Source organism: Bombina bombina, chromosome 2, assembly GCF_027579735.1.
Source record: "Bombina bombina isolate aBomBom1 chromosome 2, aBomBom1.pri, whole genome shotgun sequence".
NCBI lineage: Eukaryota > Metazoa > Chordata > Amphibia > Anura > Bombinatoridae > Bombina > Bombina bombina.
Genome location: NC_069500.1, coordinates 110,837,620 through 110,865,574, shown reverse-complemented (window position 1 = coordinate 110,865,574; position 27,955 = coordinate 110,837,620). Strand labels below are relative to the sequence as shown.

The following is a 27,955-nucleotide window of genomic DNA, read 5'->3' as shown; positions in this document are numbered from 1 at the left end:
ATGGGGTTTCAATTGTGCATAGAAATCAGTGTTTAAAATCCATTTAGAGATAGAGAAGGGTGGACCAGCAATTACATGATGTGTGGAGAAATTTATATTGACTGAAAACTTGAAGACCGAAAGGTCAAAATTAAAATGTGCATGGTGTATTTAAATAACATTTTTTTTTCTTGTAAAAGTTATAACTGTTTCTCAGCAGCATACACACATATATATACTTTTGTATATTTGAAAAAATAAATGACTATTTATGCTGTCACCTTTTGCCTTTTTTTGTGATTACTTGGGACCTAGAGCAGTGGTCCTGTGGTGACGTGCATCCTTACCCTGTTTGCTGGAATCCTTTGGGCTAAACACGACACCTTGTCAGAGTCAGCAGTGACTTGTATGACACAAATAAAGTCTTCACTGACACAATACACAACACCACCGCTAGTACTCTAGAGAACTGGTGACAGCTCAGTTACACACAGGATATGTGCATATGCTGCTGAAATAATAATACGTTTTACTAGAAGCATTTTTATTAATTGAAATGTATTACAAAACTGCCTCTATTTCATATTTGAATGTATTCATGCACATTTCATTTTTGACCTTTCTATCCCTTTAACTTGCCTTGGCCTTATGTTTTTTCGCCAATTAATCTAAGCAAACCAGGGTTAGCAACTTAAACTATGATTTATATACTCCATTTTCACCCAGTAATGTTCAGGATGTGACACCACCTGTGTAATTACTTACTAGCAAGTAAATAAAAAAAAAAAAGATAAACCAAAGTGTCACCTCCTAGGGAATATGGGTCATATCAGTAGGTTTCCTTGTAACTAGCACTATATAGAAGGTTCTAGAGTTGCACATATATCTATTGTCTAGCTCTAGCACACTGTCCATATGGTTCTAGAGTAGCACATATCTATTGCCTATCTCTAGCACACTGTCTATATGGTTCTAGAGTAGCACATATATTTACTGTCTAGATCTAGCACCTGTCCATATGGTTCTAGAGTAGCACATATCTCTTGTCTAGCTCTAGCACGCTGTCTATATGGTTCTAGAGTTGCAGATATATCTGTCTAGCTCCAGCACGCGGTCCATATGGTTCTAGAGTAGCACATATATCTTTCGTCTAGCCCTAACACGCTGTCCATGCACTAAAGATTATTTACAACACTTACTATTTATGCAGTAATTTCCACATTCTGCGGCAAGCCAGCAAAGAGAGAAAAAATAAAGAACAGTGATAATCACAATATTTTATTTTCAGATCATACACACTTCCTATGTGTTAACCCATAGCCACAGATTTGCTAATATATATATTTATTTAAACCTGCATCATCCATACCCTAGCAAAGAACAGTAAAACTGAGTAGGACATCTCTTATTATTCACCATGATATTGTTTTTCCTCTTGCATATATTCAAAGCATTTCTTTTAACACTTTACAAATGCTGCTTGGCGAGTAAAGCTTGACATCTTCACACTGGGTGCTGCCAGCTTGGAGTTTAAAACTTTCAAACACTGGGACAGGACTGTGACATTGATGTCTTGACAAGGCATATTGTGCCTTTCAGTTTAGTGCACACAATATAGTGAGAGAGGAAGAGCTTTACCAACTGGCTTCTTAATATGCTAAAATAAGAGAACAGCATATTTTAAAAAGACATGTTATTAACTTAACTTTTATTTGAAAGTAAAAAGATGCATCTATACTATGGCTACCAGGTGACTGCCCTGGTAATGGCGGTTATCTGGTAAGGCTTAAAATGCAAAGGGATCCAGCCACTGTCATTAAAAAGGTCTTTTATAACAATGCAGATCATAGCAAAAATAAGGAAAATGTTTCAAACCCACTACAGATTTCAAATATTATTATTATTTCACTTGGACCCTGTGTTGCTTTAACTCAGGAATGGCGAACTTGCAGCCCATATTATATGTCACAGAGAAATAAGTGACAAACTGTATTAAATACAATTAAAAAGTAACAAGCTGATTAAGTTAAAGTTGCAACATAGAAATGTGAAATCTATTTGACCAGGTTGTTGTGGTGTTTCTGGATAAAACAATGTCAACACATGCCAGTATGCAAAATGTAAGATTTAGAAATATAACCAAAAGTTAGGACCACCGTTTCAGACCCTCCGTGAGTTAAAGTGAGCAAGACGCCACCGGAAGTCACGGGTTCACACAGCCCCGAGAGGTCCACACAGAGTGCGGCTGAGCAAGCCACTCCTGAACAGCAAAAAGGATAAAGAGCTGCACGAAAGAGACACTAAAAGTAAAAATAAAACATAGCTTTTATTAAGCACGATGCAACAACACCTCCTTACGCGTTTTGTGCTGCTACAGAGCACTTAATCATAGGAAACTAAATCCTATGATTAAGTGCACTGTAGTGGCACAAAACGCATAAGGAGTTGTTGTTGCATCCTACCATATGTTTTAAGTGTGCTTAATAAAAGCTATGTTTTATTTTTAGATTTAGTACCTTTTTTTCATGCAGCTCTTTGTCCTTTTAGAAATATAACCCACTGATGTGTTTATAAATTAATTAATCAATAATGTAACTTTAGATTTGAAATTATTTTAGTTAAACTTTTTTTTTTTTTTATAATATGGGTTCTTTGTTTTCTTTTCAATCAATTTTTTGGAAAACTTCACCAGGGAGATTCCAACGGTGAGTATGTACCAAATCACAGAAAGGGACACTTCCTCACAACCAAAATTAAGAAAGTTAGTAGATATAGCAAGCTTATATTTTGAACCCAAGCCAGAAGATATTCTTTCACAAATGTTTGTTTGATAGATTTGCTAACTAACAAATATTATATTTTAAGGTAAATAAAAAAACAAGTAAATATTGAAAGCCTTCTAAGATAACAAAAAACGTTTAGTGCCAACAATACAATCCAGGAGGTGCCCATTTGTGCTACAAACACCAGGCTGCCATTCGTAAACATTTTAATAACATGAATGTCCTGGACTATAGGCGGTAAAATAAAATCGTTTACATGCTGCAATATGTGCCTTGACATTTCATGCATGTACGTTTACAGAACCACTACTGTCACTGTACAATGTAATGGCTAAATGACTAACCATTCCTATTTTAAAAACAATAGCTGTGAACTTAAAGGGATATTTCATTTGGCATTTTAAATGCACAGTAGTGGATAAAAAAATACATAAGGGAGTATTATTAAAGGGACAGTCTACACCAGAATTTTTATTGTTTTAAAAGATAGATAATCCCTTTATAACCCATTCCCCAGTTTTGCATAACCAATACAGTTATAATAATATACTTTTAACCTCTGTGATGATCTTGTATCTAAGCCTCTGCAAACTGCCCATTTTTTCAGTTCTTTTGACAGACTTGCAGTTTAGCCAATCACTGCCTGCTCCCAGATAATTCCACGTGCACGAGCACAGTGTTATCTATATGAAATATGTGAACTAACACCCTCTAGTGGTGAAAAACTGTTCAAATGCATTCTGAAAAGAGGTGGCCTTCAAGATCTAAGACATTAGCACATGAACCTCCTAGATTAAGCTTTCAACTAAGAATACCAAGAGAACAAAGCAAAATTGGTGATAAAAGTAAATTGGAAAATTGTTTAAAATGACATGCTCTATCTGAATCATGAAAGTTTATTTTGGCCTAGACTGTCCCTTTAAAACATTCTATTGTTTGCAGGTTTATATTACAAAATGCAACATGCTTAGTGATATATTGTTACTAAAAGTTGTGTTTATAAAATGTCTGTATATTAATTTAACATCTGGGGCTTCTGCACACCCCAGGCACTGATCTGGGAGCTTGCTGTAAGCTTGATTGGTGGGTACACACAATGAATGCTCTTGAGTTGAAGATTAATACTGAAATATCTGACCCAGAGACAAATCACAAATGTATATACACAAGAATACCACCTGAAAATCTCTCTGATTTGGAACATAATAAATATCCCTGAAAGCAACTGGAAGCCGTCTGTAATAAGCAGCCAGTGTTGGATTATATTATTACATCAATTAAAAAAACCCTGCTGTGAGTGAAAACATACATAGGCAGCTAATAAGTGAAATTATTCTCTGCTGTTAAATTATGTAGAAAAAAAAGGTCTACACAGCAAAAAGTGAGAAAAACAGCTACATTTTCTGCCTCTTCTTACTTTATCCTCAATCAAATATTTGCAATCAGGGTAATAGGGTATGTTTTGCTTTCTTCTGGCGAAATTTATGGTTTGTTGAGATAATCAGTCTGCTGTCAGATTTCCCAGGAAATGTATATTATACAAAGACAACCATGTTCTTTGTACTTAGAAATCACTGAGCACTGTTTTCCTACTTTATCGTTTATGTGTAACGCTTATTACACACTGCATTGCGTTTACGCTCCCCAGCTGTTGCTGAACCTGCATCATCACTATAGTAACTGCTGTCAACAACACTAGCTGGAATTAAGGACGCTTGAGAATTCTATTCTTTAGTGGGGTATTAAGCAGTAAATACATGCCAGACATAATTCAATTCAAATCAAGGAATAGCCCGAGAATAGTATGTACAGTATTTTTATTTTTACAATTATTTAAGTGAATATTTAAAATATAAAAGTGTAAAAGGTTTCTATAAAGTACTTTAGTTTATATAAAGTAATGGGCACAGACATGTTTGAAATAATTTTCTATTTATCTCTGTGCAAACAAAGCTGTGTTAAACCCCTTTTAGAATATACTAAATTACACACAGCCTTTTTTGGACAATCTTGTTATGCTCAATAGTTAAGAAAATTAGGTTTTATAGTGGACCTATACTGCAGTTCTTTGTACACGAAAAACTGTTAAAATGCCAGCTGTATATTTATTATCAAACAGTCTTACATTGTTAGAATATACAGCATTTCTAAATTATCTAAAAGGAAACACCACCATCTAGTGGTTGAAAGAAAATAAAATGTGTTTTGGTCAAAGTAACAAGCCAGTCAGAATTTTTAAAATTACTTTTATCAGTATGAAAAGGCGCTAGGCTCTCTATAGCCTACATAAATCAATTTATAGTCTTTTAGGGACAGTGACTGCTAAATATATTACACAGCTGGTGTTAAATTAGATACCAAATACCATGCATACGCCAGACATAAATAAATATTCTGAGTAGATAAAGAAAAACCTGAACCAAATCATTTCAACTTCCAAAATCGCAGCAATGAAAAGAAGACACTGAAATGTAACATTTCCCCTCTGTATGATATTCCTGCCCTTTCATTAGGTTATCAAAATAAAGGAACTTGCCTGCCCTGAGTTACATTGTCATTAATTCCAAAACAAACATTTTAGTTCAACAAACTCAAGAGCTCTCTGTAGACCACAGTGATCTGAATGACCCCCGGTCATTCCCATTGGTTTATGGTTTATCCTCTGTTTCACTGAACCCTGTAAGGGCACTATGGCTGCTTCTTTGTGTACAAACCCAAATTCACTGTATAACAAATGTTAGCTAAACTTTAGTTTCGATGCCCTCCTAAATATCATTTTATATAATTTATGTCCTTATATACAGGTAGAAAAACCTTTATCCAAACTGCTTGGGACTGAAAAAGGTTTGAATTTCGGAATATTTTGGAATATTTGCATCTTTAAAATGGGACAGCTTGTAAAGTGTATAGGTGTATGGGTAATATACGCAATCTGAAAGGTAGTTTTATATAATACTTTTGTATACATAGTACCCTCAGAATTATATTATATTACTGTAATCAGAAAGGTAATATATGTGTTGCTTTAAATAAATATAGACTATTATTTGCATTTTAGAAAATAAACCAAAAGTCACAGACAGAGAAGATTGTGACTTATAGGCTGGAAAAGGGAGTAATTTATATATATATATATATATATATATATATATATATATATATATATATATATATATATATATATATATATATATATATATTATTAATTAAGTTTGGAATTCCGGATTTAGGGATTTGTACCTATATATCATTCATGGCCACCTACATATAATCTATATAATTGATGATCTCCTTGCTTTCTCAATGTGTTAATGAAAATTGTAGAAGTTCTCATTAATACACTGAGGTCTGGAGAGGTCTTTACATCTTAATGAAATGAGACTTCTGTGTCTGTAAACATTAAATCCATCTATTTTCTGCAGATTGTGTTTTCACCTTTATGCACAATATTCTGTTTCTTGTATCTCCTCTGAGCACAATTCATGTAACTCTCAGAAGACTTTGCAATGCCTCTTTCTCTTAACCTGGTTTGTACCTGTGTATATTTGTCTATCTTTGCTAAACACAATGGGGCTGATTTATCATTGTCTGTCCGACATGATAAGCTGTAGCGTATAATGTCAGACAGACATCGCTGAATGGTGAACTGCTTGTGCAATGCCACCCCCTGCAGATTCGCGGCCAACGTGTCAATCAACCCGATCGCATAGGATTGGCTGCATTGCAGACCACAGCCTCAGAGGCAGCGGACCAGTTATGGAGCAGCGGTCTTAAGACTGCTGCTTCATAACTGCTGTTTCGGAAACAGGGGCATCAGGGGCCATTTGGCCCTTGATAAATCGGCCCCAATGTGTCTCTAAAACTGATAAAGTAGTGTCCTCTGAGTGGCTGAAGTTAGACCAAGAAACCGTAGTTGCATGGTTTGTCATTTAGGTAAATTAAAGGGATACTAAACCCAATTTTTTTCATTCATGATTCAGACAGAGCATGACATTTTAAACAACTTTCTAATTTACTCCTAGTATCAATTTTTCTTTGTTCTTTGGTTCAGAATGCTGGATAGCGCTTGCTGATTTGGTGGTTACATTTTGCCACCAATCAGCAAGAGCAACCCAGGTGCTAAACCTAAAATGGGCCGGCTCTTTAGCTTAGATTCCTTGCTGAATGCTGAATCATGAAAGAAATTTGGGTTTAGTATCCCTTTAAATACATTTAGGCTACAGTATTATGCATCGCTAGAAAAACTGATCCAACAGCTTTACCTTTTTGACAGTTCTTTCCATCGAAGCCTAAAGAACAGTCGCATTCATAGCTATCATGTTTTGGCCTACAGCTTCCTCCATTTTCACATGGGGCATTTGCACACGGATGTATTGTGTTCTCCAGATTTATTCCAGAAGTCAGCCCATGCACCAGGTTAATGATCCGGTCATTAATGATAAGCTGTGTCAAAGCAAAGAACACAAATATTTACACTACATTTATTTTACAAATATTATTCAAATGAAAAAATAAATTAAAAAAGTTAATTTTTTTATCATGTTAAAGCACAGTTTTTTTTTATTACATTTAAAGTATAAAACATCTGTACACAGGGTATGAAAACTGTTCCACGTTATGTTTATTTTTATTTAAAATAATTTACAACCGTCATTTGTTTTTAGAAAAATTCAGAATGCTTTGCAAGCCAATGGCAACCCAGGGGATCCAGCACTTGAAGACTGGTAAAATCTGTGATTTTGTTATTCTACGATGTGACCAATTAGGAATTAATGTAAATAAGCCGATGGTTTGATCTAAGCAAACACTAAGTACAATGCAGGTTAGTTCTATTTCACCATACTTAAAGGGACATGAAACCCAAATGTTTTTTAACGATTCAAAAAAAGCATGCAATTCTTAACAACTTTCCAATTGATTTCTATCATCTAATTTGTTTTGTTCTCTTTGTATCATTTGTTGAAAAGCATAGCTAGGTAGGCATAGACCCTGCTGATAAATGGCAGCACATATATGCCTCTTATTAGCTTTAAAGAGACAGTAAAGTTAAAATGAAACTTTCATGATTCGAATGGAGCATGCAATTTTATACAGGTTTCCAATTTACTTCTGTTATCAAATTTGCTTCATTCTCTTGGTGTCTTTTATTGAAGAGCTCAGGAGTGTGCATGTGTCTTTAGAACTCTATGGCAGCAGTGTTTTGCAACATTTTTATATAATAAATCTTGGGTTTCATGTACCTTTCAGTATGATGGGAGCACTACAGACTATGTGGAGGGAGCTTAGAATATGTACAATCTTTATAGTTATTTTACAGAAATTGAATGTACACTGCAATGCTGTTTTTTCCCATTAATTAAAGGGACAGTAAACACCTTGTAATTACAAGACATTTCTTTTGTGTTACTATAGAACATATTAGCCAAGTCTTAAAGAGACAGTCAAGTCCAAAAAAACCTTTCATGATTTAAATAGGGAATGTAATTTTAAACAACTTTACAATTTACTTTTATCACTAAATTTGCTTTGTTCTCTTGGTATTCTTAGTTAAAAGCTAAACCTAGGAGGTTCATATGCTAATTTCTTAGACCTTGAAGACTGCCTCTAATCTGAATGCATTTTGATCACTAGAGGGCATTAGTTCATGTGTTTCATATAGATAACATTGAGCTCATGCACGTGCAGTTACCCTGGAGGGAGCACTGATTGGCTAAAATACATGTCTGTCAAAAAAACTGAAATAAAGGGGCAGTTTGCTGAAGCATAGATACAAGGTAATCACAGAGGTAAAAAGTGTATTTCTATAACAGTGTTGGTTATGCAAAACTGGGGAATGGGTAATAAAGGGATTAGCTTTCTTTTTAAACAACAAAAATTCTGGTGTTGACTGTCGCTAACCTTTTTAAAACATATTAACATCCTTTTTACTGCAGTTATTTTTCAGAAGCCAAAATCCACCCACCTTTTGCCTTATATGGAGGAATATAATAAAAACCAACATTTATGCTTACCTGATAAATGTATTTCTTTCTTGACACGGTGAGTCCACGGATCATCATCAATTACTGTTGGGAATATCACTCCTGGCCCGCAGGAGGAGGCAAAGAGCAGCACAGCAAAGCTGTTAAGTATCACTTCCCTACCCACAACCCCCAGTCATTTGACCGAAGGAAAAAGAGAGAAAGGAAATAACACAAGGTGCAGAGGTGCCTGAGGTTTATATAAAAAAAACCTGTCTGAAAAACAGAGAGGGCTGTGGACTCACCGTGTCAAGAAATAAATAAATTTATCAGGTAAGCATAAATTTGGTTTTCTTTCCTTCTAATGACACGGTGAGTCCACGGATCATCATCAATTACTGTTGGAAATCAATACCCAAGCTAGAGAACACAGATGATCAGATAGGGACAAGACAGGTAACCAAAACAGAAGGCACCATTGCTTGAAAAACCCTTTCTCCCAAAGTAGCCTCAGCCTAGACAAACACATCAAATTAATAAAATTTGGAAACATTCTACAAAGAGGACCAAGTTGCAGTCTTGCAAATCTGATATCCAGATACTAGATTCTTGAAAACTAAAGCAGCAGAGACAGCGTTAACGGAAAAAGCTGAAATTCTCTTAGAGGGCTGCTGTCCAGCAGTCTCATAAACCAAACAAAATATACTTCTCACCAAAGGGAAAAAAGTAGCTGTAGCTTCCTGACCCTTACAATTCCCAGAAAAAAAACAAACAGAAGACTGGCGAAAATTCTTAGTCGCCTGTAGATAGAATTTAAGAGCATGCACATCTCCAAGCTGTGCCGCCAACGTTCCTTATGAGAAGGATAAGGGCATTAAGAAGGAACAGTAATTTACTGAAAATGTTCCTATCTGAAACAACTTAGGAAGAAAACCTAAGTTAGTACAAAAAATCGCCTCATCGGCAAGAAGATAAGAAAAGGCGAATCACACCGCCAAGCAGAGAATTCCGAGACTCTCTGAGCAGAAGAGAGAGCCTTCCAAGTAGCCCCCACCATTAAAAATAAGTACGCCTTAATCTATGACAAAACTTCTAGAAACCGGCTTGCAAGCCTGAGTCACGGTCTTAATGACCGACTAAGAAAACTCACGCTTAGACAAAACCAAGCGTTCAATCTCCAAGCAGGCAGCATCTGAGAAATGAGATGAAGGAATGGACCCTGTTCACAAGGTCCTTCCTCAGGGACAGTCTCCCAAGTGGAGAAAAGACATTACCCCATTCAGGTACGGACCAGGCCTGACCCTGCATAACTTCCGAAATCAGACAGAATCAGATGCATTCATGGAATAGTGGCGGTAGACGCAATATAATCACCCTTGTGGACGGAACAAGGGACCCCTACTCCAGATATATTTCCCATCCCTGGGAAAGAGATTGTACAAGATCTCTTAAAAGAGAGGTAACTCGAAGGATGACTCCTGAACTATATATTGTCCAGAAAAAAACTCTTGCAATATCCCAAGACCTAAAAGTCTGTCTAGGATGACGAAAACTCAGAAACTCGAGATTGAAGGACAGAATCTAAGTTACTAGAGAAAAATACCTAGATCCTGTTCCCAAACTGGGACTGGAAATGTCACTCCCAGAGAGGAAGATCCCGAACTTCCAGTTCAAGGAAAGCCTCTCATCAAACCTGAATTACAGATATCCTAGAAAGAGAAATCTGCCCCTGGGAGGAAAACTTTGATTGGACTCCAAAAGGCATGACTGAGCTTGCAGAAAAAGGAAACTTTCCTTCTGTCTTATTCTCGACATGTGGTAGAAAAACATCTTTCACCCTTACAGTCGAAGGATAATTCTGCTAGACCAAGTCTTAACCTTGAAAGGATACGCCAGAAGCGTTAATTAGGAAGAAACAACAAAAAAAAAAAAATGAACCTGCAACTGCAGAATTATAAAGCCTAGGCTGTACCACTAAACCACAGGTAGGTTACTCAGCTGTCAAGACTGCAGTAAGAAAATGTCCTCCTTGGGCCTGGGCTGTTGCAATATGCTGTCATTGCAACTGCCCTCAATGTCCGGTGGCTAGTACAGCAAGTCTAATAAGACAAGGCATTGCTCCATAAGAACAATTAAACCTCCAGAAACTTATCCATGAATCAGAAACAGAGCTTCAGTGTCAAAGTTCTCTGAGTCATAGTAGAAAAAACAGAATTTATGTTTACCTGATAAATTACTTTCTCCAACGGTGTGTCCGGTCCACGGCGTCATCCTTACTTGTGGGATATTCTCTTCCCCAACAGGAAATGGCAAAGAGCCCAGCAAAGCTGGTCACATGATCCCTCCTAGGCTCCGCCTTCCCCAGTCATTCGACCGACGTAAAGGAGGAATATTTGCATAGGAGAAATCATATGATACCGTGGTGACTGTAGTTAAAGAAAATAAATGATCAGACCTGATTAAAAAACCAGGGCGGGCCGTGGACCGGACACACCGTTGGAGAAAGTAATTTATCAGGTAAACATAAATTCTGTTTTCTCCAACATAGGTGTGTCCGGTCCACGGCGTCATCCTTACTTATGGGAACCAATACCAAAGCTTTAGGACACGGATGAAGGGAGGGAGCAAATCAGGTCACCTAAATGGAAGGCACCACGGCTTGCAAAACCTCTCTCCCAAAAATAGCCTCAGAAGAAGCAAAAGTATCAAACTTGTAAAATTTGGTAAAAGTGTGCAGTGAAGACCAAGTTGCTGCCTTACATATCTGATCAACAGAAGCCTCGTTCTTGAAGGCCCATGTGGAAGCCACAGCCCTAGTGGAATGAGCTGTGATTCTTTCAGGAGGCTGCCGTCCGGCAGTCTCATAAGCCAATCTGATGATGCTTTTAATCCAAAAAGAGAGAGAGGTAGAAGTTGCTTTTTGACCTCTCCTTTTACCAGAATAAACAACAAACAAGGAAGATGTTTGTCTAAAATCCTTTGTAGCATCTAAATAGAATTTTAGAGCGCGAACAACATCCAAATTGTGCAACAAATGTTCCTTCTTTGAAACTGGATTCGTCGGAGACAAGTCTGTATAGTCCCCATTCCACTGACTGAGTATGCACAGTTGTAATGGTCTTAGATGAATGCGCGCAAAAGGAACTATGTCCATTGCCGCTACCATCAAACCTATTACTTCCATGCACTGCGCTATGGAAGGAAGAGGAACGGAATGAAGTATTTGACAAGAGTTTAGAAGTTTTGTTTTTCTGGCCTCTGTCAGAAAAATCCTCATTTCTAAGGAGTCTATTATTGTTCCCAAGAAGGGAACCCTCGTTGACGGAGATAGAGAACTCTTTTCTACGTTCACTTTCCATCCGTGAGATCTGAGAAAGGCCAGGACAATGTCCGTGTGAGCCTTTGCTAGAGGAAGGGACGACGCTTGAATCAGAATGTCGTCCAAGTAAGGTACTACTGCAATGCCCCTTGGTCTTAGCACCGCTAGAAGGGACCCTAGTACCTTTGTGAAAATCCTTGGAGCAGTGGCTAATCCGAACGGAAGTGCCACGAACTGGTAATGCTTGTCCAGGAATGCGAACCTTAGGAACCGATGATGTTCCTTGTGGATAGGAATATGTAGATACGCATCCTTTAAATCCACCGTGGTCATGAATTGACCTTCCTGGATGGAAGGAAGAATTGTTCGAATGGTTTCCATTTTGAACGATGGAACCTTGAGAAACTTGTTTAGGATCTTGAGATCTAAGATTGGTCTGAACGTTCCCTCTTTTTTGGGAACTACGAACAGATTGGAATAGAACTCTAAGCCATCTCCGTGGAGATGTTGCCTGTACAACGGCAAAGAGAATGACTGGGGAAGGCGGAGCCTAGGAGGGATCATGTGACCAGCTTTGCTGGGCTCTTTGCCATTTCCTGTTGGGGAAGAGAATATCCCACAAGTAAGGATGACGCCGTGGACCGGACACACCTATGTTGGAGAAATTTCCTTCTACTCGTGCATTAAAAAGGGTCAACAACAGGAGAATCCTTAAAAGAACTGGAGACAGTTACCCTAGCTTCTCCTTTACCTGTGAAAAGTTCCATAGCACGTCTAGAAACATTTCCTCAAAGAAAGGAACATCAAAGAAATGAATATAAGTTTACAAAAACTTCCAAGAGTTGACAACGACAGGAATATCAATGTTGACCAAGTAGCTAAAACCTCCTATAACAGAACACGAGGTGTGCAAACATATCTGAAGGAGATGACTTCAGCCTCAGATGAAGGAATTATACTGTTCAAATCTGAGATTTCATCCTCAGAAACTACCGGCGAAGCTTCCTCCCCAGACTTAGAGAAAATTAACTGCGTAGCAGAAACCCTATATTAAAAAAAAAAAATTCAAATTAAATTTTAAAATGATCCCATCCAAGGAAACAATAAATCCTTCAGGTCTATGTTTGTTAGTGACAGGCCCTCATGACCAAAGAAGAAAGGATACTACTTTGAAAATCAAAACCTGAGTTACTAGAAGTAAATACCTAGATCCCGTTCCCAAACTGGAACTGAAATTATCACACCCGAGAAGAAGATCCTGAACCCAGTTCAAGGAAGGTCTCTCATCATACCTGGACCACAGATATTCTAAAAGGAGAATCTGCAAAGGGAGGAATTCTAGATAGGACTCTAAATGACATGACTAATCCTGCTGAAAGAGGAAAAGGAAAACCTCTCCTCCAGTCTTACTCTCTTGACGAGAGGTAGAAAAACCCTCTTTTCATCTCAAAAAGTCAAAGGAAAAATACGGCAGCTTATCCTAAAAAGGAAAAACCAGAAGCGTGGATTGGAGGAACAGAAGTCTAAGCCACAGGTAGGCTTCTCAGCTGACCAAGATTTCAGCCACAAAGCCTGGCAGGCTAGTACAGCAAGACTAATAAGACAAGGCATTGTTCTAGATGAACAATTACACCTCCAGCTTCTTAACCCTGGATCCGAGACAGAGCAAGTTAACCTCCACATGGTTTTAAGTTCTCTGAACTCAAGTAGAAAACTCCCTTCTACTAAAGACACCATGCATCTTAAAGGAGTCAGTGACAGGAAATTCCTATAAAAAAGGGAAACAGGGAGAGCATAATCCCCAGATATTCCAATTTCCTGTGAGAATTCCCATAGCACATCTAGAACACTTCCTATAGCTGATAAAGTTTACAAAACTTTGAAGGGTTGACAACGACAGAGGGATCGGAGTCGTCCAAGTAGCTAAAACCTCCTATAACATTACACAAGGTGTTGAAGCATACATCTGAATGAAACCACTTCAGCATCAGATGAAGGAATTATACTGTCCAGATCTGAGATTTCGTCCTCAGAAACTACCAGCAAATCCTCCTCATCAAACTCAGAAGAAGGCAAACCTGTATAGCAGCATGTGGAGCAGAAACCCTATTATCTGACAACATTACATATACTCTTGCATATCCCTATAAACAAGGAAAACAGACCAGCTGCATGTACCACAGAGGATACCAAAGCTGTAAATTCTGTATGCAATACACTCCTCCAGGAGATTGAGAGGAACCGCAGGGCACTGCATGTGACACCATAGAGACTTGGGACGTTAAGGAGAACACTGCGGCATAGCCTAGGCAGCATTAGCCTAAGAGACATGAGGCTAGAATAACATTTTGAAAAAAATGATACTGTCACTTTAAAAATAAAGACATACCATTTAACAGGGGATTTCAAAATAAATATATATAGGAACAGACCCCTGTTCCACTCTCATACTAGATAAGAAATTTCACCAAATCCTTCCATAGTAGAAAAGGAATAATGGATCTTAAGAAATAAATGCAAAGTCAGCTAATGCATAATGAAAAATATGAACAGCACCCTATTACAATTTTTCCTGTGAGTTCTAACTATAGATTGTGTTTTTATAGAAGCTTGATGGAGTTATCTTAACAATCACTTTTATTAATTCACAATTCACTTTTAATGTGCATTTAAAGTGTTTCATGTATAACGATTTTTAAATTAAACGTAAGTAAAATAATAGTGACATAAATCAAATGAGGAATCCCCCAAATGATACAGACTCTAACGAGCCGTATGCATATGTTGAGACTAAGGCTGATAGGCCGAGACAAGCTCTGCAACTAGACCCGCCGCTCCGATGACCCGATAGAAACGCAGGTCACGTGAGCGCAACAAGAGAGAGAGACAGAAATCGAGCCACTCCCTTCTTCATTAACATAGGAGGCGGAGCCATCGGCCGGCGCGTGAACAAACTCTCAGAAGAGCAAACACCCGGTCTCCATAATAGATCAGAGAAAACGAGTGACCCATAAATTTTCCTTAAGCCCAGGGGATACACTCCGGATAAGTCTAAAAGAAACTGCAAACAGACACACTAAGCTGTCTGATGAAACCAAGCCCAGCATTCAATTAACTCTAACACATGTACAGAGAGACTTTCTTAGATTAAGGTCTTTATAATAAAAAAAACTCTAGCCTCACAAGCTGTTTAACCCCTTCAATGCCAACAAAGGGGAAAAACATCTCCACCTGTAACATGAAGTGCCTGCACACTGCCATTAATAATATCCTACTAGGATATATTTGTACCATAAACTTGGAGAATTTCTAAAGTGCATAATCTCCCATACATAGAAGAACCCATAGCACGTACCTGCATTTAGCCGTCCGGCAGGAGGACAGCTCACTAGGTATGAGAGAATGCCACTCCTCACAGGGACCTGTGGAAGAGAGAGAAGACAGAGTAAACCTAGTATGGCTTTCTATATCAGGGCAGAAACCTGTTAGGAACTTGTGATGTGGACTATCACTGTGTTTTTTTCTAACTGCTTTAAAGCCACCACTGCCCAACTGAAGAGACTAACGTGGAGTACAGCTAAGCCCCATCTTGAGAGTAAAGGCAGAGTAAACTTACTCTGGCTTTAAAATAATAAAATCTTGATTGAAGTTCAATCTTCTTCAGACACCAAAAACTTCACCTCCTCCATTGAACAGAGGCAAAGAGAATGACTGGGGGTTGTGGGTAGGGAAGTGATACTTAACAGCTTTGCTGTGGTGCTCTTTGCCTCCTTCTGCTGGCCAGAAGTGATATTCCCAACAGTAATTGATGATGATGATCCGTGGACTCACTGTGTCATTAGAAAGAAATATATAGCTAGAGCTCCAAATACAGGAGCAAGGTTAATATGAAAGTACACAAACAAGTAAAATTAATAATATAGTTTTAATCAAAAGCAGTCTCTAATAATAATAATAATAATTTAACAATGGTTTAAAACAATGAAATAAAATTCGCGCAACAGTGTGGAAAAGTTCACATATAAGGGACGTCTCCCTAATTCATGAATAATAGCTTGTGTATAAAAATACATTGTGAGTTGAAACAAGTTGGAGATCGAACAGTCTTATGTACCTATTTTATTGTGTTTAAACATATGATATCACGTGATTGGAGTTCTGATGCCTGATAGGCTAATGCACTCACGTGTTGGAAGATTTGAATGACTTGGCCATTACAATGTATCCAGGATAATCAGTGCACTATATATAGTGGCGATCTATGTTGCCATCAGAACGGTCGTAAGTTATAACATTCAGCAAAGTTTCTATTAGAATCGTGGCTTATTCAGACCTTGTCTGTGTAACAGTGTCCAGGTTATATATAAACCACTTGTGTCGATCAGCTCCAGGTTAATTGGATCTGGAGCTGATCGGCACAAGTGGTTTATATATAACCTGGACACTGTTACACAGACGACCCTTATATGTAAACTTTTCCACACTGTTGCACAAATTTTATTTCATTGTTTTAAACCATTGTTTTATTATTAGATTACATTTGATTAAATCTTTATTATTAATTTTACTTGGTGTGTACATTCATACTAACCTTGCTCCTGTATTTGGAGCGCTAGCTATATATTTTTAGTATATTTCTGACACTTGTTTATCTGCCACTGAGGGGCAGATTTTTTAGCTTGGCTTATAGGTTATTCTACTTTTTAGTGCTTACTTGTATTGTTGTTTCTACTTATATGGAGGAGCTGACTTTGGCTTTAGTTCTCTGAAAATAAGGCTAGTCCCGGCTATAATGTTAGTATAAAATGTATTATTTTACAGTTATCTGTTACAGCTAATAAGGGACAGATATATAGCAGAGTTAGACTTGAGAAGTCCGCAGGGTGCAATTTAAAGTTCTGGGAATTAGAAATTGCTAAATTTTCAGAGCTAAATTACATGAAAAGGGGCAAAATAAATAAAAGTATATTGCAAAATGTTTTCATGAATCATTACTAAACTTTTTATTTACAAATCTCAAGGTGTTTACTGCCCCTTTGAGCATTTTAAGGGGCATTTTCATTATTGTTGCACAGTATTCAGATTTTTTGAGAGTTTCACTGACAGAGATCTTTTGAATTGAGGAGTGTGTGAGAGACCTTAGGTTAAATGTGACTGATTTTCTCCACAACAGGGAAGATGTGTCCCAAACACACTATGTTGGCGCCCTCTAGTGTTCTATATTGCAGTTTTATTCTGAGCAGACAAAGGGTAATCTTCATAACAAGGAGATGCAGAATTTCTTTGGGAATTTTCTTTTCAATTTCTGGATTTCTGTGAACTATGCTGCTGTTAATACTGTGCCTGTACTTGTATGTACTAACTATAAGATCCCTACCCATTTTTATTGGCTATTATGAGCACCTCATCATTTTGTTTATATATTGCAATATCATTTTTGTTTTATTAGTTTTATTATTTGCTTAATGTCCCTTAAATGCCATTTCAGATGCATGACATTATGAGAGGTGGATTCTTCCCTAATAAGCCCTTTTATGTAAGTATAATACTTTGCAGAACTATTAAATTGGCAGTAAAGTGAAAACTAAACTTTCATGATTCAAATAAAGTTTGTCATTTTAATCTACTTTCTTATTTATTTATTGTATCCTATTTTCTTTGTTCTCCTGGTATCCTTTGTTAAAGAGTAAACATAGGTAGCATGATAAGGACTCAGGAGCGTGCACATGTTTTTAGAGCTCTATGGCATAAGTATTTTGCAAAATTGTTTGTTGCACTGTTATACACTGTTGCAAACACTGCTGCCATTACTAGACACGTGCATACTCCTAAACTCCTAGGAGTCTACAAAGTTGTTTAAAATTGTATGCTCTATCTAAACCACAAAAGTTTATTTTTGACTTTACTGTTCATTTAATACCACTACACTTAAATTTTTCATACTGTTAAAAGGACATTTATCTAGTTTGAAAATAAGTAAATATACCAGTCAATTGTGGATATTTTCTGAATACATTAACACCCTTCTTAGCTACAATTGTTTTTCCAATGACCAAATCCATCCCACCAGCACCTTATTTAAAGAAATCAAATTGTTACTGAAGTAGATCAGGCTTGCCTCTTCCATTGTTTCCACTTGTGTTGTTTTACATCATAATATCTTATCTCTGCTTAGGTCACTTAGGGTCACATATGTAGCAGAGTTAGACTTTCACAGAGATGCATTTAATTTGGTTTAATCTTACAAAATGTGTTGGGATTTAGTAAACCCTTTATTTTTCATGCAATGATCTTAAATCATTGTGGGATATTAGTACCCCATGTCCGCTTCCTAATCTGTGAATGTACCTAGAAGTTTTATTTCTGCACCCACTATGCAGTCTAAAAAAAAAAAATGGAAATTAATGCTTACCTGATAAATTTATTTCTTTTACGATATGACGAGTCCAAGGATTTCATCCTTACTTATGGGATTACGCCTCCTGTTTAGCAGGGAGTGGCAAAGCGCACCACAGGAGAGCTGTATATATAGCTCCTCCCTTCCCTCCCCCTCCAGTCATTCGACCGAAGTTAGGAAGAGAAAGGAAAAGCCAAAGGTGCAGAGGTGACTGAAGTTTAATAAAAATAAATACCTGTCTTAGAAATGACAGGGTGGGCGGTGGACTCGTCATATCGTAAAAGAAATAAAATTTATCAGGTAAGCATAAATTTCCTTTTCTTTTACAAGATATGACGAGTCCACGGATTTCATCCTTACTTATGGGATACAATACCAAAGCTATAGGACACGGATAAAAGGGAGGGACAAGACAGGAACCTAAACGGAAGGCACCACTGCTTGAAGAACCTGTCTCCCAAAACCAGCCTCAGAAGAAGCAAAAGTATCAAATTTGTAAAATTTGGAAAAAGTGTGAAGAGACGACCAAGTTGCAGCCTTGCAAATCTGTTCAACAGATGCATCTTTTTAAATGCCCATGAGGAAGACACAGCCCTAGTAGAATGAGCTGTAATTCTTTCAGGAGGCTGCTGTCCAGCAGACTCATATGCCAGACGGATGATACTCTTCAGTCAAAAAGAAAGAGGTAGCAGTAGCTTTCTGGCCCCTACGTTTTCCAGAAAAAACAACAAATAATGAAGATGATTGACTAAATTCTTTAGTCGCCTGCAAGAAAAACTTCAGGGCACGGACCACGCCCAAGTTATGCAACAGACGCTCCTTCTTAGAAGAAGGATTAGGACATAATGAAAGAACAACAATTTCCTGATTAATATTCTTCTTAGAAACAACCTTAGGAAGGAAACCAGGTTTGTTACGTAAAACCACCTTATCAGAATGGAAGATAAGATAAGGCGAGTCACATTGTAATGCTGAAAGCTCAGAAACTCTACGAGCAGAAGAAAAGCAACCAAAAATAAAACTTTCCAAGATAACAACTTAATATCTATGGAATGCATGGGTTCAAACGGAACCCCTTGAAGAACATTAAGAACTAAATTCAAACTCCAGGGTGGAGCAATTGGTCTAAACACAGGCTTAATTCTGGTTAGAGCCTGACAAAAATACTGAACGTCTGGAACATCTGCCAAACGTTTGTGTAATAAAATTGACAAAGCAGAGATTTGTCCCTTTAAGGAACTTGCTGATAACCCTTTCTCCAATCCTTCTTGGAGAAAAGACAGAATCCTGGGAATCCTAACTTTACTCCATGTGTAGACCTTGGATTCGCACCAATAAAGATATTTACGCCATATCTTATGGTAGATCTTTCTAGTAACAGGTGTACGTGCCTGAATCAAAGTATCAATGACCGAATCAGAGAACTCCCGCTTAGATAAAATCAAGCGTTCAATCTCCAAGCAGTCAGTTGCAGAGAAACTAGATTTGGGTGTTGGAAGAATCCCTGAATGAGAAGGTCCTGCCTCAATGGAAGCTTCCACGGCGGCAGAGAGGACACGTCCACTAGAACGGCATACCAAGTCCTGCGAGGCCACGCAGGTGCGATTAGAATTACTGAAGCCCTCTCCTATTTGATCCGAGCAATCACTCTGGGAAGGAGAGCAAACGGTGGAAACACATAAGCTAGGTTGAACGACCAAGGCACTGCCAAGGCATCTATCAGTTCGGCCTGAGGATCCCCTGACCTGGATCCGTATCTTGGGAGCTTGGCATTCTGACGAGATGCCATCAGATCCAATTCCGGTCTGCCCCATCTGAGAATCAGGGTGGCAAAGACCTCCGGATGGAGTTCCCACTCCCCCAGAAGAAACGTCTGTCTGCTTAAAAAGTCCGCTTCCCAGTTTTCCACTCCTGGGATGTAGATTGCTGACAGATAACAAGAGTGAGCCTCCGCCCACCAAATTATCTTGGATACTTCTGTCATTGCTAAGGAACTTCTTGTTCCTCCCTGATGATTGATGTAAGCCACAGTTGTGATGTTGTCCGACTGAAAATGGATGAATTTGGCCGAAGCCAACTGAGGCCAAGCCTGAAGCGCATTGAATATTGCTCTCAATTCCAGAATATTGATTGGAAGAAGAGACTCTGACCAAGTCCACACATCCTGAGCCTTCAGTGAATTCCAAACTGGACCCCAACCTAGTAGGTTGGTGTCCGTTGTCACAATCACCCATGAGGGCCTGTGGAAGCACGTCCCTTGGGACAGATGATCCGGCGACAACCACCAAAGAAGAGAGTCTCTTGTCTCCTGATCCAGATCTATCTGAGGAGACAAATTGGCATAATCTCCATTCCACTGCCTGAGCATGTTCAGTTGTAGCGGTCTGAAATGAAAACAAGCAAACGGAATGATGTCCATTGCCGCCACCATCAATCCAATTACCTCCATGCACTGAGCCACTGATGGCCGAGGAGTGGACTTAAGGGCTCGGCATGTATTCAGAATCTTTAACTTTCTGACCTCTGTCAAGAAAATTTGTATGGATATGAAATCTATTAGAGTTCCCAGGAAGGGAACCCTGGTCTGTGGAATTAATGAACTCTTTTCTAGATTCACCTTCCACCCGTGAGTCCTCAGAAAGCACAGAACCATGTCAGATGGTAAGACGACGCCTGGATCAGAATATCGTCTAGATAAGGCGCCACTGCAATACCCTGCAGCCTGAGAACCGCCAGAAGGGACCCTAGAACCTTCGTGAAGATCCCGGGTGCTGTGGCCAACCCGAAGGGAAGAGCCACGAACCGAAAATGTTTGTCCAGGAAGGCAAACCTTAGGAACTGATGATGATCCTTGCGGATAGGAATATGAAGGTATGCATCCTTCAAGTCCACGGCAGTCATAAATTGACCCTCCTGGATCAATGGTAAAATTGTTCGAATAGTCTCCATCTTGAAGGATGGGACTCTGAGAAACTTGTTTAGACTCTTGAGATCTAAAATGGGTCTGAACGTTCCCTCTTCCCACAAAAAAGAATTGAGTAAAACCCCAGCCCCTGTTCCTTTCTTGGAAAGGGACAAATTACTCCCATAGTGGAGAGGTCTTTTACACAACATAAGAACGCCTCGCTTTATCTGGTCTGCAGATAATCGTGAAAGAAGAAACCTTCCCCTTGAGGAGACATTTTTGAAATCCAGCTGATACCCTTGAGACACTGTTTCCAGTGTCCAGGGATCCAGAATGTCTCCTATCCAAGCCTGGACAAGAGAGGTCTGCCCCCTACTAGATCCAGTCCGGATCGGGGGCCGCCCCTTCATGCTGATTTGGGAACAGCAGCGGGCTTCTTGGATTGATTACCCTAGTTCCATGTGAAATCTTGAGGGAAGAGGAGACCCTTACCCTCAGAAATAACCTCCTTCAAGTCAAACCCGAACAGGGTCCTCCCCTTGCAAGGAAAAGTCAAAAACAATTTAGCTGACACATCTGCCATAAGGCACTGCGTGCTAAGACGGAGACTCAAACTCTTACTGCCGACCACGTAATCTGCAAGGAAATACCTGAAACAACTAAGTTAAAAGTTGTAAATGTTGTGTGCTGCTGTTCCATACATAAAGGAAGAATGCAAACCAAGAAACAGCAGTAAGGTCCTATAAAATGACCCTGACTATTATAACTGAGACTATTTACATATTATACAAAAGCAAATTACAGTCACATGCAATAGTGCAGCGTCAAAAATATACGAACAAATATGGGTACCTGCCAATCTTAGGATTTCGGCAAGGCGCCAATAAAAGGGCACTCACTGAAAACTTAATTCTATTTCAATAAGGGTGCAAAAGAAACTAAATCTTCCCATAAGAAGCGATACTGTTTCTTTAAGGAAATACATGTGTGTATTGGGTACTTGTAAAGCGCAGCAATGAACCCTTAAAGGTCGCAAGGCGTTGCTCATGATATCTCCGCTTGTGCTATCCACATCACAAAGGAAGAATTAACAAACAGTTTACAAAAACAGTAGTAAACTGAACGCAGAAAAAAAGTTACTTGTTAAATCTTAAAGTAACCTATTATAGCGTGTTGTTTATATCATCCTACATCACAATGGATGAAAAAACAAACAAACAGTCATAAGACCCTTAATGAAAGGTACACTTTTTCTGCTTTTTAAAAAAAAAAAAAAAAATTTACCCTGTCACTTTAAATTGAAAAAGTAAGACTCATTGATGTCGTGCAGAAAAAACAATTCATCTTATAAACATAGTAATAAAGTGGTATCAAAAAATTACTATGTACATCAAAGGCAATGACCTTGCAAACAACCGCAGAGCACTGCCTGTGTGTCAAAAATAAATGTGGGCACAATCTTATAAACTATTTTTGGAGTGTGTTGCGCAGAATTACCAGACTCCTGACAGTCATAGCTGAGGAGGGAGTAATTAGATCAGAATGGAACATACGAAAAAACGTGTGACTGTCACTTTAAATATTAAATAGAAAAGAACACACACTTTATTTTTTTCAATTTATTCCAATCCTGCAGAAAAAAAAAACCCCAATAGGGTAAAAATTAGCGTGAACTGCTAGATTCAACACCCCTCAGTAGTGTCCCCCTTTAGAGCGGAATAACCCATTCCTTATCGCAACAGGGGAATAAAGCTATGAACCGACTTATTTTACCTGTTGGTCATTTAACCTACAATAGGCTGTGCATATTAAGAAATTGTCTGCCGGTCGGTATTGTGATTAGTGGAACTGAAAAAAAAACCCACCAAGGAAATGGTGTCCTAAAGACCGCCCCTCCTATGCGGTGACTTAACGGACAACTCCCGGACGGCAAGGAAGATTTAGGGTACCGCCGGAAGTACTACACAAGTTCTAAATGTAATGTCCCACACCACGGACATCAGTAATAGGCCCCTCCCGCTGTCATGCCAGTAAAATGACCTGCCGGGAGCTAAAATCAAAGCCTCCCCAAAGACCGCCCATCGTGGGCGTATACAGACTTTACACAGACATCTCCCGGTCGCCATCTTAACCGCCGGGAGATGTAACAAAAATGTCCCCATAACCTAGTAGAACTGCAAATACCCTACCATCCTAGGGAGAAAACGGTTAAACATACACAATATCACCCGGTCGGCATTGCTCTCATATGCAACTGCCGGGCAAATAATACAAGGGAAACCCTGAAGTAACACATAGCTTTTACAAGGGGAACCCTGAAGTAAAAAAACATAGCTGTCTAGCCTTGTCTCCCAGTAAGGAGAAAGCACATACCTGAGTAAGGAGCCCTGCTCTCTAAGGGGCTATTATTCACAATGAGGGTGCCAATGTCTTCTGAGCCCATTCTTCTTAGTAGCCCCAGGAAATAAAAATTGCACTTACCTCCAACTGCCAACAGCAAAGGCAGCTCCCAGGTGTGTGAAGTCCTACTGCTCACATGGACCTGAGGATAATAAGGAAAAAACAGAGTAAAATCTCTCAGATTTTTTCCCCTCAAAAGGCAGCATACATCTATGGGAGGCGCAGTTAGAATAAAATCCCACAAGTTCCCATTGCTTTGAAGCCACCAAATGCTTCTCTTTTTGTACTGAAGAGATTGATTTGGTCTAGGCTAAACCCCAGAAAAAAAGTAGAACACTGTGGCACTCTTGATTGAATAAACTATAACCAACACCTCACTCTGCCTCTTCCTATCACTAACACAGGCAAAGAGAATGACTGGAGGGGGAGGGAAGGGAGGAGCTATATATACAGCTCTGCTGTGGTGCTCTTTGCCACTTCCTGCTAAACAGGAGGCGTAATCCCATAAGTAAGGATGAAATCCGTGGACTCGTCATATCGTGTAAAAGAAAATAAGCTTCCACTACAGCATATGGGGAGGGGTGGTGCCGCCTGCACTAAAAGGAAAACTGTGAGCTGGCAGCGCACCTGAGAAAGTGGGTGCCAAAATATAACTTCTAGGTACATTCATGAGATAGAATGCATTGCTTACTGTTACTTTACTCATCAAGTGATCTTTTACCCTGCAACTGTAATCAAGTCTAAAGCAGAACAGTTAAAGGGACATGACTTTTTTTTCAGGATTCATAGAGTTCATCCAATTTTCTAATTTACTTCCATTATTTCATTTTCATTGTTCTTTTGGTATCTATTGTTGGAAAAGAGACATAAGCTCAGGAGCATACACGTGTCTGGAGCACTATATAGAAGAAGTTTTGCAAGAGCACTATATGGCAGCACTATTTCCTGCTGACACCTACGTAGGTATCTCGTCAACAAAGAATACCATGGGAACAAAGCAAATTTGATAATAGAAGTGACTTTTATGCTCTGTCTGAACCACAAAAGGCAAATTTGGTTTCACATCCCTTTCATTCTGCTCATTCAGAACCCAAATTACACCATAAAGTATGTGTAAGGGGACACGGAATTCAGTATATTTTGTGTAGTTATTGTACTTATTATATTACTAAATGAATACTAAGCAAGGACGTTTGGCTCAATACAAAGAATACATTTATTTGCAGTCATTCAGAATTTCCAACAGATAATAATCCTGAATCTAAACAAGCACAAAACCTGTGATCAATTTGCATTATTTTAAGCAGAAAAATCTACAAATTAACTCCGATAAAACTGAAAATACACTGAAGTTAGCCCATATAGCGCAGCCACCTTTGTTTGAAGAAGAAAACACTGTGCCTACATTTTAATAAATAATTATGCCGCCAAAGAGAAAATATTTTTTCCCCCCAGTCTTCCTCTATTGTTAAATATGAGATAGAAAAAATATCTATCATCCACCTATCCATCTCTTTTGTTAGACCTTGGCTTGTTTCCATGATAGAACACCTAGACAGAAGCGTGCGTGTGTCTTCTTGAGCACTTTTTGTGTAACACTGTTACAAACATTGTTGCAGACACTCAGCTTATAGCTCTCAAGTCACGTGCACACTCCTGAGCCTACATCAGTATCCTAAACAAAAACAAGGAGCGTCTAAAATAAGGCTTGTGTGAGAACATGAGGATTATCTATTAATAAAAGTTATATAGCGATAGTTAAAACATGCATCTATTGCTATATAACTTGTATTTATAATCATCTTGTTCACATTTAAAAGGGATAGTCTACTCCAGAATTTTCATTGTTTAAAAAGATAATCTCTTTATTACACATCCCCCAGTTTTGCATAACTAACAATGTTATATTAATACACTTTTTACCTCTGATTACCTTGTATCTAAGCCTCTGTAGACTGCCCCCTATCTTAGTTCTTTTGAAAGATGTGCACTTTAGCCAATCAGTGCTAACTCCACGGGAATGAGCATAATATTATCTATATGACAGACATGAACTAGCACTGTCTAGCTGTGAAAAACTGTTAAAATGCAGTGAGATAAGAGGCAGCCTTCAAGGGTTTAGAAATTAGAATATCAGCCTACCTTGCTTGGTTTAGTGTTCAACAAGGAATACCAAAAGAACAAAGCAAATCTGATGATAAAAGTAAATTAGGAAATTTAAAATTCCATGTTCTATCTGAATCATGAACGTTTAATTCTGACTAGACTGCCCCTTTAAACCTTATTTTAGGCCCTCCCTATTTTTGTTTACCATTTAGTACTATAAAAGTATTAGGAGATTATTAGGTCCAATTAAAGTAATCCTATATCAGTATGCTCTTGTGGAAAGGAGATAAATTTCATCAAAAGAAGGAAGAGCAAGAAATCTATTTAAAGATACAGGCTGGATGGTAACCCTACTCACTTTGTGTTTAGGATTATTTTGCCGGTTTCCTCTCTGCTTTCTGACAAATATAAATAAAATGCAGATAACCAGCAGATTATACAGCTACAAACCTCACCTTCTGAATGCTCCCACCGAAAGGCCGGAGGACTCCGGAGTTCTTCTTTACAGTGTCGTAATTAGGAACTCCCCCGATGTATATGTCAGCATTACACTTTATCTGTGTGAACGCCCCCTAAAACATAATGCAATCCTCATTATTACAGGTTGTACATTGTTATTAGTTTTCACATGATTATTAGTTTGTATATTATTAATTATTTTGTGCATAATTATTATTTTGAGCATTATTATAAGTTTGTACAAAACTGTGCATTAAAAAAATGATAAAATAATACCAATATATGGCAAGGAGGGGGCGTCATACTTAAAATAAGCATTTTCTTTCTGACTTAAATGAATAACTTATGTTCGATTAATGCAGCCTTTGGGAAACCAAAAGGAAGAAATATTATTTAAAGAGACATGACGCTAGTAACGCACCTTTATTCAGCACACCGCAAGCAAACATGACTCGTTTTCACTCGCTATGCAACAGTGAATAAATGTATAGGGAGGCCAGTGAAAGAGGTAAGCAGGAGAGGGGATGGTTAAAATTCCTTATGACATGCAAGATCAGGTCACAGTCAGGGACCTAACAACTTGAATACAAATATTTATCTGTAAAAAGAGATTTTTGTGTCTCTCTGTGAACAAACCTGCATCCATGCTAGTTTTACTTTACTTTTAGCATGTCTAACGGGTGCATTTTCATTTGCATGATAATTTGTTTAGTTATGTGTCCCTTTTTAATCCAATATTTGTGTCTGTTTCATTTCATTGCTATTTAAAGTGAAAGTCAACAAAAAATACCCTACCCCTTAACCCTTTAAGGACACAGCTTTCAGTTTGCTCAATTGTTTTATGACGGAAAAATTCCATCATATGTCCTTAAGAGGTTAAAGAATGCACTGAGAAGTTCTTAGTGAAAGAAAGTGGTAGTGGCTTTTTGTAGGTTTACTGTTCCTTTAAATAAACATGAATACTTTTTGTTGCTATGGAGTGCATTGTGCTAAGTAACCAATACACTGTATAATCTTTTTCAATATTAAAACAATAAAACTTCATAAGGACGGACTTCCGGTGGGCGGAGCTAGCGGCTGGCAGCAGAAGAGAAGAGCTCCGCAATTTAACTCTGAATATATCCCATTTTCTGCTGCCGGCTGCCTTATCCCACGTTACCGCCTTGTTGGGTAGATGTAATAAGACCCCAACCGGCCAGGAATAGATCGTGAAGGGCCGAAAATCGCCCTTGCCTCGGAAGGCATTTCTATCTGCGCCACGCTGCGCACCTAACGGACCTCGCGGGCGCCATCTTGAAGGATCCCTCCCTACCTCCATACCCGTCACAGCCCGGACGGAGCTGCAGAATCATACAGCCTAAGGAATATATCTGCAACGCTATAGGATACCGATCCAGCCGGATTAACTGTCTTTGTGGCAGCTGAAAAGGGGACAATAATAAGCGGTACTCAGGTAACACGCACCCTGAAGGGACATTGTGGGCTAAATGATTAACTCAATTAGAAGTAATGCTGATAGCAATTGACTGCATTTAAGTAATCCGGCCTGCTTCACTTCATCTTGGAAGGGAGAGCAAGTAAATACAAAAAAAAAAAAAAAAAAAAAGCAAACTTATATCAAGACACAAGTTGGTAGATAACTGGGGG

The 27,955-nt window shown here is 38.5% G+C and overlaps 1 protein-coding gene across 1 annotated transcript in view; it reads right to left on the bottom strand.

Annotated features, from left to right (window-relative positions):
* Positions 1–27,955, bottom strand: part of EGFLAM (EGF like, fibronectin type III and laminin G domains) — a 280,687-nt gene that overhangs the window by 43,120 nt on the left and 209,612 nt on the right. Inside the window, exons 14-15 of the mRNA XM_053699674.1 lie at positions 26,305–26,421; positions 7,025–7,205 (exon numbers count right to left, since the gene is read on the bottom strand). Coding sequence (XP_053555649.1) covers positions 7,025–7,205; positions 26,305–26,421 — 298 coding nt within the window. The remainder of the gene's footprint in view (positions 1–7,024; positions 7,206–26,304; positions 26,422–27,955) is intronic.